This window comes from Pempheris klunzingeri, chromosome 24 (assembly GCF_042242105.1).
Source record: "Pempheris klunzingeri isolate RE-2024b chromosome 24, fPemKlu1.hap1, whole genome shotgun sequence".
In the NCBI taxonomy this organism is placed as follows: domain Eukaryota; kingdom Metazoa; phylum Chordata; class Actinopteri; order Acropomatiformes; family Pempheridae; genus Pempheris; species Pempheris klunzingeri.
Window position 1 is genome coordinate 13,806,734 of NC_092035.1, and position 17,318 is coordinate 13,824,051.

Consider the following 17,318-nt stretch of genomic DNA (forward strand, 5'->3'; position numbering starts at 1 on the left):
GCTGTCGGAGGGAGAAACACACCTTCTTTCAGACATTTTTAGATTTGAGCAAACATCACAACACCAACTTTTTCAAGAAGATAGTTGAAGGAATGAAATAGGGAGGCTGTGATCACGCAGCTCGCCGCCGCACGGCTGTGTGTGAACAGGAATACTAGTGGAATATTCATTTTCATTAGCCATGAACAGCTTAGTCGTAATATTGTCTTTTTCGGAATAGTGGCAAAAACAGAATGTTTTGTGCATGGGAGTTTTTGGTGGATTCTTTTTTTGTTCTACGAGCTAAGTAATTGTTTCTGCTTGCTTCCAGTCATTTGGATGCAATTGAGATAACATTTAAATCCATCTTTGTGTTGCTAAATAGGGAACAAACACATTTCTCTACTGTTCATTTAAATGTTGTTTTACCTCCCATAAACAGATATTAATGAGAGATAAGATCAAACTACAGATTGACACTGATATTATTCTCCATGATGGGTCTATTAGCAAGGAGGGATGAAAGTAACATATCAGTGGCTTCTGAATTGACTGACTCTGGGTTGCAGCTTGGACAAATTCAGTTTAAGATTGTGTTAAGGACTGTGTCGTCACAGCCCGGCATCCAATCACAGTGCCAGCCTGCCCTCGCTGACATCTAGCGTGGCACCGTGAATTCAAAACACTTGTCAGGCCGATTGTCAAGGTGTAAGAGGATACATGTTGTATTCAAATGACAGGTGTAAGCACAGCCAGAGATTTGGGTCCAGTGGTGTAAAGATCACAAGGTACTAAAGCTTTGTCAGTCACAATGAAACACTGCTTTCTTGACTCTACGTGTGGAGGTTCCACATAAAATGGGGTTATATTGAGCAGAAACTATGCAATGTGAGCTGTCTATTCATACAAGACTAAGCCAGAAATAGACAACACAGAGTGCGTACTGGGACTTCACTTATCAACTGACTGTATAGGTTGGCACAAGAGGAGCTCTATGTCTGTATCTGAGAACATCATCAGTGACTGGTCTACATGTGTACATCCTCCAAAACGTGCACAATACGGCGTCGTAGTTCCAACCGCACTGATATATAAATACTGTTTTTATTTAGAATTGTCAACACAGGAAGACATGGAAATAAAATGCTTGAAACAATCATGGCAACCTGTGGCCAAAAAAACAAACATTCTGAAAATGTCTAAGTGCACTTACACAGCTCTGACAAGATTTTAGTCTAACCTGCGGTGTACCCCCCCCTCCCCCCCAAAAAAGAAAAAAAAAAGGCCCAAAATCAAAAGAGAAAAATGGCTATTTGATGTGCCATTTTGGACCACACAACAGTAACCTTCCAGATGCTCCCCTTGACCAACTGACTTAGTAGAAACAATAACCGATGGCTGTGGGTGGAATGGTCAGCAAGAGCTCCTTTCTTCAGTAGGGAATACAATATTTTGCAGTAAAGACTACTCTAAGACAAGATTCTCTCTTGTCAACTGTCTGTGAACAAGAGTTCAGGGCTACTTAAACACATTTTTGTTCAATAAATGGAGTTTATATTGACTTTAATATTAACCCTCCCCCTTTCCCTAAGTAGGGAAACTATCCCAACAGGCAGGCATGAAAAATAACCAATTTTAACCTTAAAATAAATAATAAGGAAAATGATCCTCTCTGTACAAAGAAAAAAAGATGTGGAGGCTGCGGCACATTCACATAATGTGGATGTGGGTTTGGGTACTTTGATCAGGAGGTCCTGTGCTTACACTGACTTATGTGGGATGATGCAGGCACAGTAGAAGAACTACTAGAGCGCTCTAATGGAACCATTGCTCCTCTTTCACCATTGACTTGCTTTTCTTCAAAACATACTCTGGTCGGTCTTTTGTCACCTTTTAGATTGTGTCTGATAAAGGAAGGGCAGGGCAGGGTTTGATGGGCTTTCTGTGAAGGAGTCCGTCCATGTGTTTGGCGCAGGGGCTCAGAGCATGCCAAACCCTTTGGCATAGGTGATGGCTTTCAGCAGTCTCTCCCTCAGCTTCTCCTTGTTGCTGTACTCAGGCAGCAGCAGCACATTAAAGCAGGTGTGAGACGTCGGTAACCTGCCAAGACACAACAACAACCAGCTGGTCAGTTTTCCTCCAATTGTCCACACACAACCAGCATCAAACAGAAAGGCTTTAGGAAACATGTATTTATACATGTGAGATGATGAGTGAGTGATCAGCTCTCTTCTGAATTTGATTACTCTCTGTATCAGCATCATTGTGAAATAGTTTCAATTAAACTGAAAATGAATATTGAAAATATACATTTCAGACAAGAAAACAGGGGTTTAAAGTTCAAACACTTAAGTCAGAAGAGAACACATAACTCCCACTGTCTGATGGCAAAAATGTCTACAGACGCAGAAAATAGAGCCAGAGAACAGTGTGATCCCACAAGGCATGTTGTCTTGTTTTTCCGAATGCCAAGCTGACATGTTCAGACTGCTTATTCTCTCTGACCAACAGACTAGAACCACATTACTTCAGTTTAGACTGAGCGAAGCAGAAAATATTCACATTTGAGGAACTGAAACTTTCCTTAATAAAATGGCTTAAAAACAATTAACCGATTATAAAATAATCAACAGTATTGAGTATCCAATTGTTAAAAGGCCGTCATTGTACCAACAGCAGCCATGTGCCAAACCTGCGACGCTACACCACAGGTGACATGCACCTCCTCAAAACTGTAAAAGTAGGTTAACTTTTAACTAAAACAGCAACCACAGGTACTGCATTAGCAGTACATTTACACAAGTACTGTACATAAGTACAAAATTGAGGTACTTGTACTTATCTTCAGTATGACAGAGTTATTACATGATCCATTACCTTATACTTCTACTCGACTTTGTGTTAACAATACAGAATTATAATTACTAAATACATTATATTATTATATCATTAAGACTTTATTGGTTCCCAGTATGAGTATGTAAACAGCTGTATGTAAACTAATATATCAAATATGTATAAATACATTAAGATGAGCTCCACTTTTACCAGATGCAGCATTAAAGTGATGCACTGATACTGATTAATGCCTCAATAATCATAATCCATCCATATAATGTATATTATTCTGCAATGACATAAATTGCTGCGTAATAAGCATGTGTTCTTTTGGTACGTTAAGTTTATATTTGTACTACTACTACTTTTGTACTTTTAAATGCAGGATTTTTACTCATAACTGAGTGTTTACCATAGTAAGTATTAGGCCCTTTTCTTGAGTAAAAGTCATGACTACTTCTCTCACCGCTGTGTATTAGCCTTTGTGGTTGAAAGTGGAGCTTTTTCTTCTTCTCTGGCTCTCTCCCTCTCTCTCTCTCCCTGCCTGTACTTTCATCATCAGTGGCATCTGAGCTAGAACATCTTGTTGACTCTCCCTCCCGACCAGCCTCCTCCCCTCGCTCCTCAGTTTGCGTTTTAAAGTGATCGGCAACAACAGCGAAGTAGATGATTTCGTTAAGTTCTACATCACTACGCATGCCCACCTTATTCACTCTGCACTACAATGTACGCACTCATCATTCTCAGTGCAGGTGGCACCAAGCGCCCGCGGATCATCGTGCACTTGCATGAATGCGACCACGTGAAATTTTAACTTTAATATAAACTCACAAAAAAGTGAGGTCTCAGTCTAGAGCCCTGTTCTACTCACGTGACCTTTGATGTCTACAGTGGATGAAAACAGACTGGTACTGCACAGCAGTTCCCTCCATTACAAGTTAAACAAAGTGAATGAGATAAGCCTGGACACTCAGATCTCACCCATACTTCATCAAAAAGTGTTGCACAGGTGTTAGCTGCACCTGTGAAAGAGCACCAACTGGGTATGTGCGCCTCAGGTCGGACTGATTTTCAGACTTGGAAGTTAAAAAACATGTATCCTCCTCATTGATTTCAATGTTAACACTATGTTGGCACAGTGGTAAGCTACCACAGCAAGCCCAAGAAAAAAGGAAAAGGTCCATTTTCATAGCTTGCTACTCTTTCCTAAAGCATAGTGGTCAACCAGGTTCACTTGCCCAAACACCATTTGTGAAACGGTTCCAGTCATGTTTAACACAGTCCAATGACGGGACTATGACACTTTGATACACTCACATAGGGGACATCCCTATTCTAAAACCATTGGAAGAGAGTGACAGCAAAAGAGACGTGGTTGATTTAAAAATTGAATTGATCACTTTAAGGAACAGAAAGTCATTTAAATCTGAAGTAACAAAACGAATACGCAACCTAGGTCAAGCTGAAATGGAGAGACTGCATTACAGGCAGCGCCCAGGAGCAGCAGTGTGTCAAGAGCTGGCTCACCTGTCAGTGTCAGGGCCGTTCTTGGCAATGATCATCTTCAGCTTGCCCAGGCCACCCACAGGTGCTCTGTCAGTGCCGGTGGTGAACTGCAGGAAAAGGCGCTTCTGCTCCTCGCCAAACGAGTGCAACGTCTCCCAAAACTCCCTTGGATGCAAGCAAATATTCCGACAGTGAGAACGTGTGCAGTGTTGACTTTTCAAAATACAAAGGACTCAGTTGGAATTGAAATTGGAATTATTACTAATCCTATCATCAAACATCATTAACAATGATGTACAGTTGCAGGAAACCTGTTTTTATGTCAGCAGGGCCTTGGACATTCAGAACTTGTGCACTACGCACACACACAGACACACACACACTTACTTGATGATTCGAGAATCTCTGTTGTAACCTCCATCATATTCTGTTGTTTCTTCAAGTGCTAGGAAGTCCAGGTTCTACAGTTTGTGACAAAGGCAACACAAAGATGGAAACTGAGCATTTAGGCACATTTAAATGGCTTCCTGACATTTTCAAATGCCTGGTGACAAATCTCACCCTGCTTCCACAGATCAGGAGCTCGATTTCCTCTGGTCTGAACAGGTATTTGAGTGGTGACTCATTGGTGACCATGTGGAAACCTCTCCTGAACGCTTTGAACTGCTTCTCCACACTTTTGTTCAGCATATACTCTGCATACTGGGCCACAAACTCCTGCACAAGCACACATCAGCAGAGAGAATTACTTCAGCAAAAGCAGTAATACCACACCATTGAAAATATGTTAAGTATTAGCATCATCACATACTTCAAGTACCATAAGAAAAAGTATTCATTATGATCATCTCAGAATAATATATATAGCATTACTGGATTATAATTATACATGCAGTAATATGTTCATTACTTCAATGCTGCCTGCAGCTGGTAAAGGTGGAACTCTAACTGATGCTATCTTATTGATATAATATGATAATTCACGTCTTAATTATTATACTTAATACTGTTAATTTGATTCTGCAAAGTAACAATAGCTGTCAGAAAAAAAAAGTGGAGTAAAATGTATAATATTTGTCTCTGAAATGTAGTGGAGCAGAAGCAGACGAGGTAGCAGAAAATAGAAATACTCAAGTAAAGTACAATTACCTCAAATGTGTCCTTAAGTACAGTACTTGAGTACATGTACTGGTAACACAGTACTCATGATTGCTGTTTTCTTTGAAAATCATATAATAGAGGATAACCCATTATTATTATAGTGTCAGCCACTGCTTGTGGCACAAAATCTTTGTATTTAGATTAAAATATTTTTGCACATATCAAGCCTAGAGTCAATCAATGCATCAATACAAAACTAGATCAACCAAATAAAAACAACTATTCCTCAGCATGCAAGGTCAATGATTAACACCATGCTGTCTGAAAAAAGGCTGGGAACCGCACTACCAGAGGACAAGTTAGTCTGGAGTCCTGTAGTAGTATCCAGCTGTGAAGATAGCTTTGTTTTCATTTGCCACGGTTTGTACATCCACCACTGAAACATGTGCTGCCACACCAACACATTGCAGACAGCAAGGCGTTAATGAAGGAATAGCTCTTTTTCAGCACTGACACATCCAACAGCAACATGCCTCAACAAAAACAACATCCCTGTGACTGAGGATGGTCTGCACGCCTCACCAGTCATTCCATAAATAAAATAACTGAAAACTGAAGTTGTGGCTTATTGTAAGTGATGCACCTTTATCAAGTCCAAGACTCATTTTGATGTCAATACAGCAAACCAGTAGAGCTGGCCAACAAGGCATAATATTCATTCTGTCAGAAATAATGACGAGCAGCTAGGAACAGGACAGACACCCTGCATCATGTATTGTAATACTACAGTGGATAACAACTGTAGCCAGTTTTATGATGAACTGTTTAAATACACAGACCACCTCTCTTTTACTTCCTCTTCCATTTTTGATGTGTCAGGGTAAACACCCACATTCACATGATGACCCACGTATGTGATTGTTTTCTGAACAGTTCAGTAGAGGACGGATTTAGTAGTTTAGCTTTTCAATTCTTGCTAAACTCGCACGTCTACAACAAGACAGTCCTGTGGTGGTCTGCTTAACTTTCACACCACAAGCAAACCACAGCAGCGTTCAGCTGGCTGCAGACCAAGACTTTTAAAGGGCTGACAGAAACGGAACCAAATGTACAAATACAACAGAAGCTGTGATAGCCACGTTTAACTATACTCAAATGTTTTATTGCCCACACAATACAATTTCAAGTAAGAAATTAAGTATGGCCACAGCCATAGTCCTCTTGACGGAATGGCAATATAAAAAGTTTGAACCCTTACGACAAGGCCTCAAGAATAAGTTTTAAATACAGTTTGAAAATGTTTGATGCTTTCTGTTAACTCACCTTTCTGTTTTCATTCGTGACTGGAATCTTGTCACCATTTTCCCTTAAATCGTACATGAGTGGGTTCCCGAACAGGTCTGTCTGGGAAATCTGGAAAGTGATCATCATGTCTTCCTCCACACTGCCCTCGTACTCCAGCAGCTCCTTCAGGCTCTGGTACAGAACCTTTCAAACACAGTCCACAGTCAGATCACATATTGCATTGTTCATCATGTAGCATGCATGGCTGTTCAACAAAATGCACTTACAGTCCAAAAATCGGATTAGTGTTGAAAGCTACACTGTATTAGACGTATAGTTAGCTTAACTGTCTAGCTAAAGAGCAATTAGGATGTTTACTGAAGTAGTTCTTACCGGGTTGGCATCGGCCAAGTCCCTGAAAGTTCCTTTCTTGCCCATCAGCTTCCTGTAGACCACCATGGGAAAGTGGACGTCCAGGATGCAGTTGTTATAGATGGCGAGGCCGAGAACAATGCCTATCAGAGTGTACTGGCCCTCATTTTCAAATGATGACGGGTTGAACCAAAACAGTTTGGTGCGCTCGTCGTATGTGAACATGCCTGCAGGAGAGAAAGAGAACAAGAGTTTAAGTTTGGACATTTTTCCAACACACCTAATTTGGTTGAATAATTTTGAGTGCAACTGCATTCACTGGTGAAAAATAAATATGAAAAATAAACAGCAATTAATTAATCCTCCTGCATCCTTTTCATTTAAAAAAAATTAATAGCATTAATTAATGGATCAATTAATGTGAAAGCATCTAACAGTCGGCTGCCTATATGTGAATAACTAAATGGGGGGGGGGATGTGCTGCGCTGTGTATATCTCCAGCAGCAGAGAACTAGCAGCCTCTCTGCTGCACCGTGAGCTCTGAGGAAAGCCATCGTAGTAAGAAATGCTGAGAGGCTGCAGACTTATTTTCTTCCTCTCAGGTTTAAGCTGTTTGGTCAGCTGGTCTCACTGGAAACTGCTTGTTCCTGCTCCGCTAATGTCTGCCTTTGAGTGATGGCTTAGAAAGTCCACAATTTACTTCACGCTGATCTCACAAAGGTCATTTTTAGTAATTAAATCAATAAATGTGGCAACCTCTGCCTTTTTAGAAGATATATTACAAGATCACTGTAGCGTGCAGGTTGTAGACTCTCCTCAATGTCCTCGCAATTGAGTTCTGCCTTTGTTTAGTCAACATCCTGTCATTAACTAACAATTAGAAAATGTATTTTTTGCTAATTGTTTCATTGAGTCAGAATCGTAGGAGACTCTTGAATATTAATATATATTTCGACCTGGGAGTGTTGATGCATTATTCCAAGATGGTTACCACCACAGCACCCTGTAAATGTAACCTGCCTTGTAATATCAGTTTATTTCACTCAATCGTCATCTATACACTTGGCACTGGCACTTTCATTCATAAAAGAGCTGGTCCAGACCAAACTCTTTCATTAAGAGTGACGATTCAAGAATTCAAAATTAAGGATTCAAGAAGCTCCACATTATTTAGATTTAGAGGTCAGCAATGGTGGCGTCACAGCTATTTTGCACCATGTCTGTTAACACTTGGGACTATTTGTTACCAAGTGGAATACATCATAGCGGTCAGAAACTCCAGATATCCAACAAGGAGGCTGACATGAACAGTTTTTTTCCTACTCTACTTGTAATCACAGTCTGAGTGATATGACATGAACATGCCATGAACATCAAGCACCCACAATAGCTCTATCTATAGAGGCCTTTCTATTGTGTTTGGAGTATCGGAATATTACAATGAAATGTCTTATGTAAGCACCAACTGGGGCATTCTAAATAAAATGTCATTCTTTTTCAATTAGATGAACCTTTTCTAATCTGATGTAAAAATCTAATTTTGTGGAGTGTCACAGTAGCATAGCGATCTAAAACACAGAATCTATCTGCTGAGGACCTTTGTTGCACATCTCACACTCTCTCTGTTGTCTTTGCTTGGACTACTTTGGATATTAAAGAATTAAGGCCAAAACATAATCTTAGAAATAAAACATAAATTACATTTACATATGAATTGTTGTCCTGATAGTGCTCTATAATGCTCTCTGTGCATACTTGCAAAACATGAGGAAACTCCACGCAAAATGATGTACCACTCAACTATTCATTTTTGACTAAATAATATTCACTCTGCACACACAATGTTAGAGTGCAATGGAACACTTGTACAAGACATTTCAGGTGAAACCAGCTTTGTGCTCACTCCTCAATAAGAGGCTTAGGTTATTTGATTAAACTAGTCTGGTAATGCCCCATAGATTCTGTTAAAAAGCTGTGTCCTTCCTGCCCCTTATAGATAATTTAGTTAGTTAGTAAAACTTAAACATACCAACTTCAACTGTTTGTTCTCTTACCAATATCTGGGTTGAAGATCTCCTCCACAACCAGCTGAAAGAACTCTTTGGAAACACCTCCTTCATCAACACCTTGCTCTCCTTCAAACTCCACATACAGCTGCTTCTTCAAGTCTGCAGGATTCTCCATTGCTATCATTTCCAACTACAGAACCACAGGAGGGAACAGATCAGTGTAATGTGTCCCAAACTAAACCAAATGTATTAAAAAGGTGCATCAAATTGTATGTAGTGAACTGGCGCATGCATACCCTGACCAGAGCGTCATCAATGATGTGGTCTCGGCGCACTTTGAGCCTCAGGTAGGGGTTGAGCTGCTGACCCTGCACCAAGCTGTAGAGTACAGTAATGCGCCGCTCACTGTACATGCGGATGCGGTTGTCATAGTACAGCCCCAGATTCTTGGTGACGGCATTGAGGATGAAGGGGCAGGTCATAAAGGAGAACTTGTTTTCTGTTTCAACCTTAAAGAAAGTGTAGTCCTTGTCCATCTCAAGCACCTCGTTCAGAGGCTCATTGACAAACTCCTCAAACTGAATGAGCGGCCGCCGGCAATCGTTGGTTCGGATCCCCAACTCCGTTTCCAGTGGGTCCACCCGAGGACCTTTCTTGTTCCGTCGCTCCTCACCGAGCAGCTCCTGCAGAGTGAGCTCGCTGGACTCAGGGATGGGCTCCTCGTCCTCTTCCTCGTTGTGCTCCACATCGAGGTCGCCACCCAGCACGTTTGCATAGTAAACGATCTTCAAGCACTTGGTGGCCGCCACCACTGCGTCGTCGTCGTTGACCAGGTTGCGGCTGTTGAACTCATTACTGATCACCTTGTAGGTAATCAGCTGCTGGAAGGTCTCCACCATGCGCCGGATCTGCTCTGCGCTGTAGTGCGACCACAAGCGTGCCAGCTTGGCCTGAGCTGCCAGTGGGAGTTTGCTCATGGCCTTGCAGAATTGTGGGAGGGCAATCTCAAGATATTCTGGGCTGTGGAGGTTACTGTTTTCCATCACTATAACAAACAGGTTCAGGTAGTTTGGGTCTCGTGAATACACATTGTGGTACGTCAGGTCACACTCCACATTAGGTGAGAGGTAGACCAGTGCATTCAGGAAGGCGGCTTCTATCTTCTCATTGGACAACAGGCGCTCATAGACTCGCCGCACAGCTTCAATGTCCACAGACACCTCATCAGGGGCCAGCTTTTGGACATCATTTTCCCCTGAGGAGCCCTCTCCGAGCCTTGAAGAGGAGGCGGGGGAATCCTCCTCCATAGCTGAAGCAGAGCAGGCGGCTGCCTCCTTCTCATCCTCGTCTTTGTCCTCATCCTTACCTTGAAGGGACTTGAGCTCCTCCTTGGTGTGAGGTTTGGACCTCCGGAAGCTTTGCACCAAGCCATCAGCACTGGAGAATACCCGGCCTATTACCCTGATCAGAGGCGAGTAATCTTCCTTCTCTCCACAGATGTCCAAGATCTCATACACTTTCTCCTCTGTTAGGTAATTTACATCTACGTACAGAATCAAACATTACATGGATAAAATTAGAAGAAAAACAACATTAATCAAACTAAACTCTGTATGAACATAACTGTATGCTCTGCTATATTTCATTCAATATCTGAATATCTGGCAACTCACCTTTGAAATTGTCCCGTACAGAGTGGACATCCTTGTGGTTCACCTTCCTGTTGCTGCAGGCTGAGTTGCTGCTCTCCAGGTAGGCTGAGGCAGTGCCTTTCTTTGAGGGGTGGGGGTCACATAGTTTAGCATTGACCTTGTAGAGCTCCAGGGCTTTGACCGCCGCCGTGTTGTTATCCATGCGGTTGAAGCCGACTGATGAGGCACACCATGAGTTGGAGCACGACTCATTCCCACAGCCCTCCGTTAACTGGTGGTAATAGCGCTCTATTAGATGCTTGGCAGCTGCTCGCTTCCTGCGTTTAGAGGTAAGGCACAGCAGGTTATAAGTACAGCATGAATCCAATTTATTCATCATTAACAGCAGTTAGTATGACATGGGGTGAATAGTAGAGATCAAAATGATTCCCGTGTTAACTTATTCGAAATCGTTCATTTCATCGGACAACTCAAGACAGTTATGTGACTGCAGTGTGGTCAGGTGGCTGTTAGAAATACAGTGTACTGACAATATATTGCCACGATTATCAAATTTAGATCTAATCTTTTGGAGAGGCTGACAAGAAGCATCTACACTTTGCCTCCTCTGGAATTTCCATACCACCAAGAGCCAAGTCAGATATATTGGATCTTTCAGAGTAACGTTTTATTTACAGGTTTTAAACTGGTATTTAAGATAACAACACATAACATAATGGCTGGAATAGAGCCCGGCCAATACTGGATTTTTCAGCACAATACGTGCAGCTATACAAACTTCTTAATTTAAACATAGAACTCACACAAGCACAACATAAAAACACTGACTTGGCTCTCTTGAATTTCAGCACAAGTCATTTCTTGACCTTGTGAATAGTTGTTTAACAAAATAAGTTTGATTCAAAGTCTAATCAAAGCCATATCTATCAAACCATGTGTTTTAAAGACACAGAACTGTGCTCATTGAATCATTCTAATGATCAATGGTCGTCAAGCATTGCAACAGGGGTGACCTGGAGGAGCTTATTAGCATGCTAGTGTCACTTTTTTGGGTTCGATCACTATAATTCACTATGTACATGTACATCATCACGTGGTTATAACGACGACTGGAGGGCTTCTTCACAGGTAAGAGACGAACACAAGAAGTGAGGAGAGACAAAAACACGAGTGGTGTGACCCATATGTCTGATCATCTGTGGTGTAAAATGAGGTGGACTTACATTCGGCTTGCTTCGGGGTTGTCTATTTCAGGCTCCTCGTATTCTCTGATTGAACAACAAACAATAACGATGAGAAATACAGCAGAGGTCACGATGTGCTGCATTAACATAACCATTACAACCAACACTGCTGGCTCTTTGCTGCTTCACTACTGAGGCAGTATGTTGGACATATTCTGGTTTAGAATTGGCGCATGCCTCAGGGAGGATGAGAAAATGACCTGCTAGCTACAAAGCAACATTACAGTCGGTGTCTTGTAGCTGGAAGCAAGCGGGTTAGCCTTACAGTGATTAGGGTCACAGCCAGTGTATTCTGCTGTGTGGAGCCATTAATACGGCCAATAACCGCACACTGTTGGTGATTGTTAAAATAAGCTTCACACAAAACCCAAAGCACCGACAGAGGGGCAATGGGGCAACTGAAGCAGGGGAAATGTCAGGAACCTGGACATCCTGACGCTGACTTAGCAAGCTAATGTAGCAAACACTAGCTAGCCCGCTGGCCTTATTTCAACTCTTATTCATGCACAACTGGCTGCATTTCCATCTTTAATCAGCCCATGCGAGCGGCAAACTTCATCTAAATATACGGAGAAATAAAACAACACAGCAATAGCATTCATAAATCTACCAGCTGCAGCTAGCTAGCGACCACTTTCAGTGTTTCTCCTAGCATTCCCGGCATCCCCGGCTCTTTCCTCCTGGCGTGCCCACCTATATGGTCCTCCTGCGGGGCTAGTCTCGGCCTGTGGTGGCGCACACTCACAGTCCTCCTTCTCGTCGGAATTCATACGAGACTTTATCCTCAGTTGTTTGTTATTCTTTTGCTGTTTGTGAATGTATCAAGTTCTCCACAGGTAGATTACAACTTCAACAGCACGACGGTTTGAGTCTACTCGGACAGCGACGAAGGATTTTGTGTTCCAAACTTCATTCACGGCCTCCCTACAGCAGGCTCTTTCCCCTGCCTGAGGTTCTCAGCCATCTTGACTTCACCATCAGCCTGCGTCCCACAATGCACTGCGTTGTAGCGACAAAACCTGCTGGAATGGATCGTAATGCTGCAAGGACCCGGACTCATTCAGTCCATCACCACAGCGCTGGTGCAACTATGCACAGCTCAACAGTGTTCACATTAGAATACAAATGATTTATTTACACATTTGTAGTGTTATAACGTGAAGTAGTTTTTACTCCAGTGGTGAAAGAAGTACTCAGATCTTTTATTTTAGTATGTAGCAATATCACAGTGTAAAAATAGGCTGTCACAAATACAAGTTCTGCGTTTAGGTAAAACTACATAAGTACTAGCATCGTAATATACTTTAAGTACCAAAGTAAAGCACTCATGCAATATGAGTTACTTTCACACACTATTTTAGATTCTTCAAAGTAGCACCCTTTTTGCTTTGCTCACTCTCGGCTTTCTCTCAGTCAGCTTCATGAGAACCCGGATGGTTTTCCAACAGTCCTGAAGGAGCTCCCAGAGGTGCTGAGCACTCTCCGTTTCCTTCACTCCGCGGTCCAACTCCTCCCAAACCATCTCAGCTGGGCTCAGGTCAGCTGAATGTGGAGCACTCCATCCCTCTCCTGGAGGTGTGTTTGGGCTCATTGTCCTGTTGAACAACAAGTGATGGTCCCACTAAGCACAAACCAGATGGGATGGCGTGTTGCTGCAGAATGCTGTGGTAGCCATGCTTCATGGTGGGAATCACACATGTAGAAACCATCTGCTCACCCACTTCAGTTTGCCTACCAACCTGGCATCGGGGTGGACGACGCTGTCATCCTCCTTCTACACCGAGCTCTCTCTCACCTGGAGAAGGCTGGAAGCACTGTGAGGATCTCATTTCTTGATTTCTCCAGTGCCTTCAACACGATACAGCCAGCACTTCTAAGGGACAAGCAGGAGAACACCGGTGTGGGCCATCACCTCACATCCTGGATTCTGGACTACCTCACCAACCGTCCACAGTATGTGAGGACAAGGGACTGTGTGTACGACATGGTTGTCTGCAGTACAGGGGCCCCGGCAGGGAACGGTCCTTACTCCGTTTCTCTTCACCCTCCACACTGCAGACTTCTCTTACAACTCACACACCTGCCACCTGCAAAAGTTCTCTGATGATTCTGCCATCACCGATGGAGATGACAGGGAGTACAGAGAACTAATGCAGGACTTTGTGGACTGGTGCCAGAGGAACCACCTCCAGATCCATGCGGGGAAAACCAAAGAACTGGTGGTGGATTTCTGTAGATGCACACACTCCCCCCCCCCCCAACACCGGTGAGTATCAAGGGAATAGGCATCGAGATGGTGACATCATATAAGTACCTGGGTGTTCACCTAAGCAATAAACTGGACTGGACTGACAACTCAGAACAGAGCAGACTCAGGAGGCTGAGGTCTTTTGGACTGCAGGGGGCAGAGTGAGTGAAAGAACTGTCTCCTCCAACTTAAATTGAATGAATGATGTGTGAATGGGTGAATGAGGATGTGATGTAAAAAAAAAACTTTGAGAAGTCGAAATGACTAGAAAGGTGCTGTACAAATACAAACCATTTACCAGGACTCTTTAAGACCTTCTATGACTCTGCTGTGCCATCAGCCATTTCATATGGAGTGGTCTGCTGGGGGGAGCAGCATCACAGCTGTGGACAGGAAGAGACTGGACATGCTCATCAAGAAGGCCGGCTCTGTCCTGGGTCGCCCCCTCGACCCAGTTGAGGTGGTGGGAGAGCGGAGGATGATGGCAAAGCTATCATCCAAGAGACAGAACAACTCCCACCTCATGAAGGACACACTGACAGCATAATTCTATGTCGGTTGATGTCTTCAATATTAATCCACAATGTAGAAAAACGATAATAATAAAGAAAAAACAGAAAACAACCAGTGTTCCTATGCTTCCAATTAAAGGTTTAAAAGGGCTAAACCTTTAGATATATGTATATATACAGGATGCAGGACCCCTTTACTGGACTAGGTTTGTAGTTAGTATTGTGCTCTAGTGTCTTCTATCAAGTTTGCATTTTGTCCAGTGAAAATTTCAGATCCAGCACAGAGGAAGTGCATTCCAGAAGGGTTCCAGAAGGTGTGTTCATTCTGAATGAAAAATGAATGTTTATCTAGCTTGATTCTAACAGATTTGAACACTGAGAGTTGACTGTTTGCTTACTGGCCACACAAGTGGAAGTGGCAGTGCATATGGTACCTGCGGCTCCCCTGTATGTTTGTGTGTGGAGTGACTGCTACCACTCAGACTCAGACTGATGTCAAAAGACTAGAGTCAAATTGTTACTGAACAGATGTAAACAACTTGATTTTTGTCATGTTTTGTCCTCCTGAGAGTAAAACACACTGCAGGTTCAATGGGAGGGAATAATCAAATGTAACCAGGGCAGCTTTATTCTTTACTTCTAATTCATATTTCTCATTTGGTTGGGGCGTCCGCACCAGCTATATTTTCTATTCTCTGCAATTTCGCTTTGTTTCTATTACAAATACAGGGAGTATATGTGAGTCAAGCTTTTGTCATACAGTATCAAACAGTGCCAGAAACTCCCTTGGCTCTGTTTTAAAGCTGGGGGTGGCAGAAATCTGGAAAAGGACAAAAAGCTAGAATTTGAAAAATGCAGCTCTCCAATCCCCCCCTCTCTGTCCTAAGCCCACCCCACCAGATGAGAATAGGACAATATGCACAGGCTTCATACATGCAGGAAAATGTTACCATTATCCCAACCACAGCAATTCTATGAGAATTATCATCTTATTTTCTTTGCCAGCGTGTGGACCTAATGTTAGCTACATAAACATCAGCTGAAATCAGCTGCAGCCTCTGGATACAGTTAGCAGGAGTCCAATCAAACTTCAAATTATTGTGCAGCAAATTGGAAGAGTGCATATAGAGTTGAAATAAAACAAGTAATCATTCAAAATGTTCACTGGTTATGTCCATGATATTTCACTTCATGCCCCTTTATTGCACAGAAGAGCCATGAAGTCCCATAAATTAGAGAGTTGTGATGACTGTGATTCAGAGAGAAAAAGAGAGATGGAAACAGAGCAGAACAGAGCTGGAGATGGAGGCTGGACCACCTCAGCACCCAACGCCTCTGCTGTCCGTCTCTGTCTGAGGTTGATGAGTTGTACGGGAAGAAAGGACTTCCTGTGTCATTCTGTTGAAGGTGCCACTGTGGGGATGGTGAGGGTCCTTGTCCTCCTCTCCAACACCACCCCCAGGACAGAGCCAGCCTTCCTGAAAGTAAAAAAATAGTATAGCACTGAGCTGGACTCAACGATGAGTCCACGACACTCCTGTACTCAGCCTCCATCACCTCTCTGATGCAGCAATAGCATAGAACCACTGACATACCAACCAGTCTGGTAGTCCACAATCCAAAACACCAGGAGAACATTAAGTTGTCAGCTTGCACCCCAGCACAGAAAGCTGGATGGTGTTGAATGCACTGGACAAATCAAAGAACGTGACTTTCACAGAGCAAGTGTATCTAGGGGTATAGCAGATTGTTCACAAATCACAATTTTCACCACAAACCACGGTATTTACGTGTGTTCCCTAACTCCTATCCTCTTCATATGACACATTAACCCTAACTTAATTTAATCCCCCACCCACTAGCCTAACCCTAACAACTCCTGTACCTAAACGTAACCACACCCCCACCCTAATACCTGACCCGTACCTCACCCTAATCCCTATGTCTACTCTTACCCAATTTTCCCATTGTATGGGACCAGATCTAAGACACATTGAGCCTGGTCACAACCTGGAGGAGAAACCATGCAAAGAAAAAGGAGGACTCTTTATTAGATTGTTGTTCGCTTACACTTGTTTATTTCAGTGAACTTTGTAAAGCACTATGAGACTCTGTTGTGATATTGGGCTATACAAATAAAACTGAATTGAATTGAATTGAATTGAAATTGAATTGAATTGAGGAGAGGCTGGGATCTGATTTTACAGTTCTTTATTTAGAGGAGTCATAATTCACCAATAGTACATCAATTTAGCAAATCAATAATCACATGTAAAGTGTGTTATGGGAATATAGAGCTGGGGAACATATGATCTATGGAAATAGGACCCTGGGAACATAGAGCACATATGACAACCTGGGGAAGGTAGATCCCATTATGTGCAGCATATAGTAAATCTGGGGAACATGGATCATCGGGAACATGGAGCATGGTGAGACAAGGGGGGTGATAGCATCCTCCACTCCCACCTTTGGCTAGTAGGCCAACTGAGGGGGTCCAGGACTGGTTTTACCAGACTGGTCTCTACAGGGAGCTATAAGGACCATGAACCTGAGACAATGAACACCTAAGT

At 42.7% G+C, this 17,318-nt stretch overlaps 1 protein-coding gene across 1 annotated transcript; it reads right to left on the bottom strand.

Annotated features, from left to right (window-relative positions):
- Positions 1–1,064: 1,064 nt before the first annotated feature.
- LOC139223506 (ubiquitin-protein ligase E3A) lies at positions 1,065–12,966 on the bottom strand. The gene is made up of 11 exons (XM_070855431.1): positions 12,679–12,966; positions 11,965–12,009; positions 10,763–11,058; positions 9,386–10,632; positions 9,135–9,279; positions 7,102–7,307; positions 6,748–6,912; positions 4,885–5,040; positions 4,711–4,784; positions 4,345–4,488; positions 1,065–2,079 (listed from the first exon to the last, which is right to left on the bottom strand). The coding sequence occupies exons 1-11, from the start codon at positions 12,753–12,755 to the stop codon at positions 1,959–1,961; spliced, it is 2,676 nt and encodes an 891-aa protein (XP_070711532.1). The 5' UTR covers positions 12,756–12,966; the 3' UTR covers positions 1,065–1,958.
- Positions 12,967–17,318: the final 4,352 nt, after the last annotated feature.

Coding starts and splice junctions, on each gene's coding strand:
- LOC139223506 (XM_070855431.1), bottom strand. CDS start 12,755: ATGAATTCCGACGAGAAGGAGGACTGTGAGTGTGCGCCACCACAGGCC. Junction 12,010..12,678: donor CCCGCAGGAGGACCATATAG/GTGGGCACGCCA, acceptor TTGTTCAATCAG/AGAATACGAGGAGCCTGAAA. Junction 4,785..4,884: donor TCCTGATCTGTGGAAGCAGG/GTGAGATTTGTC, acceptor CACAAACTGTAG/AACCTGGACTTCCTAGCACT.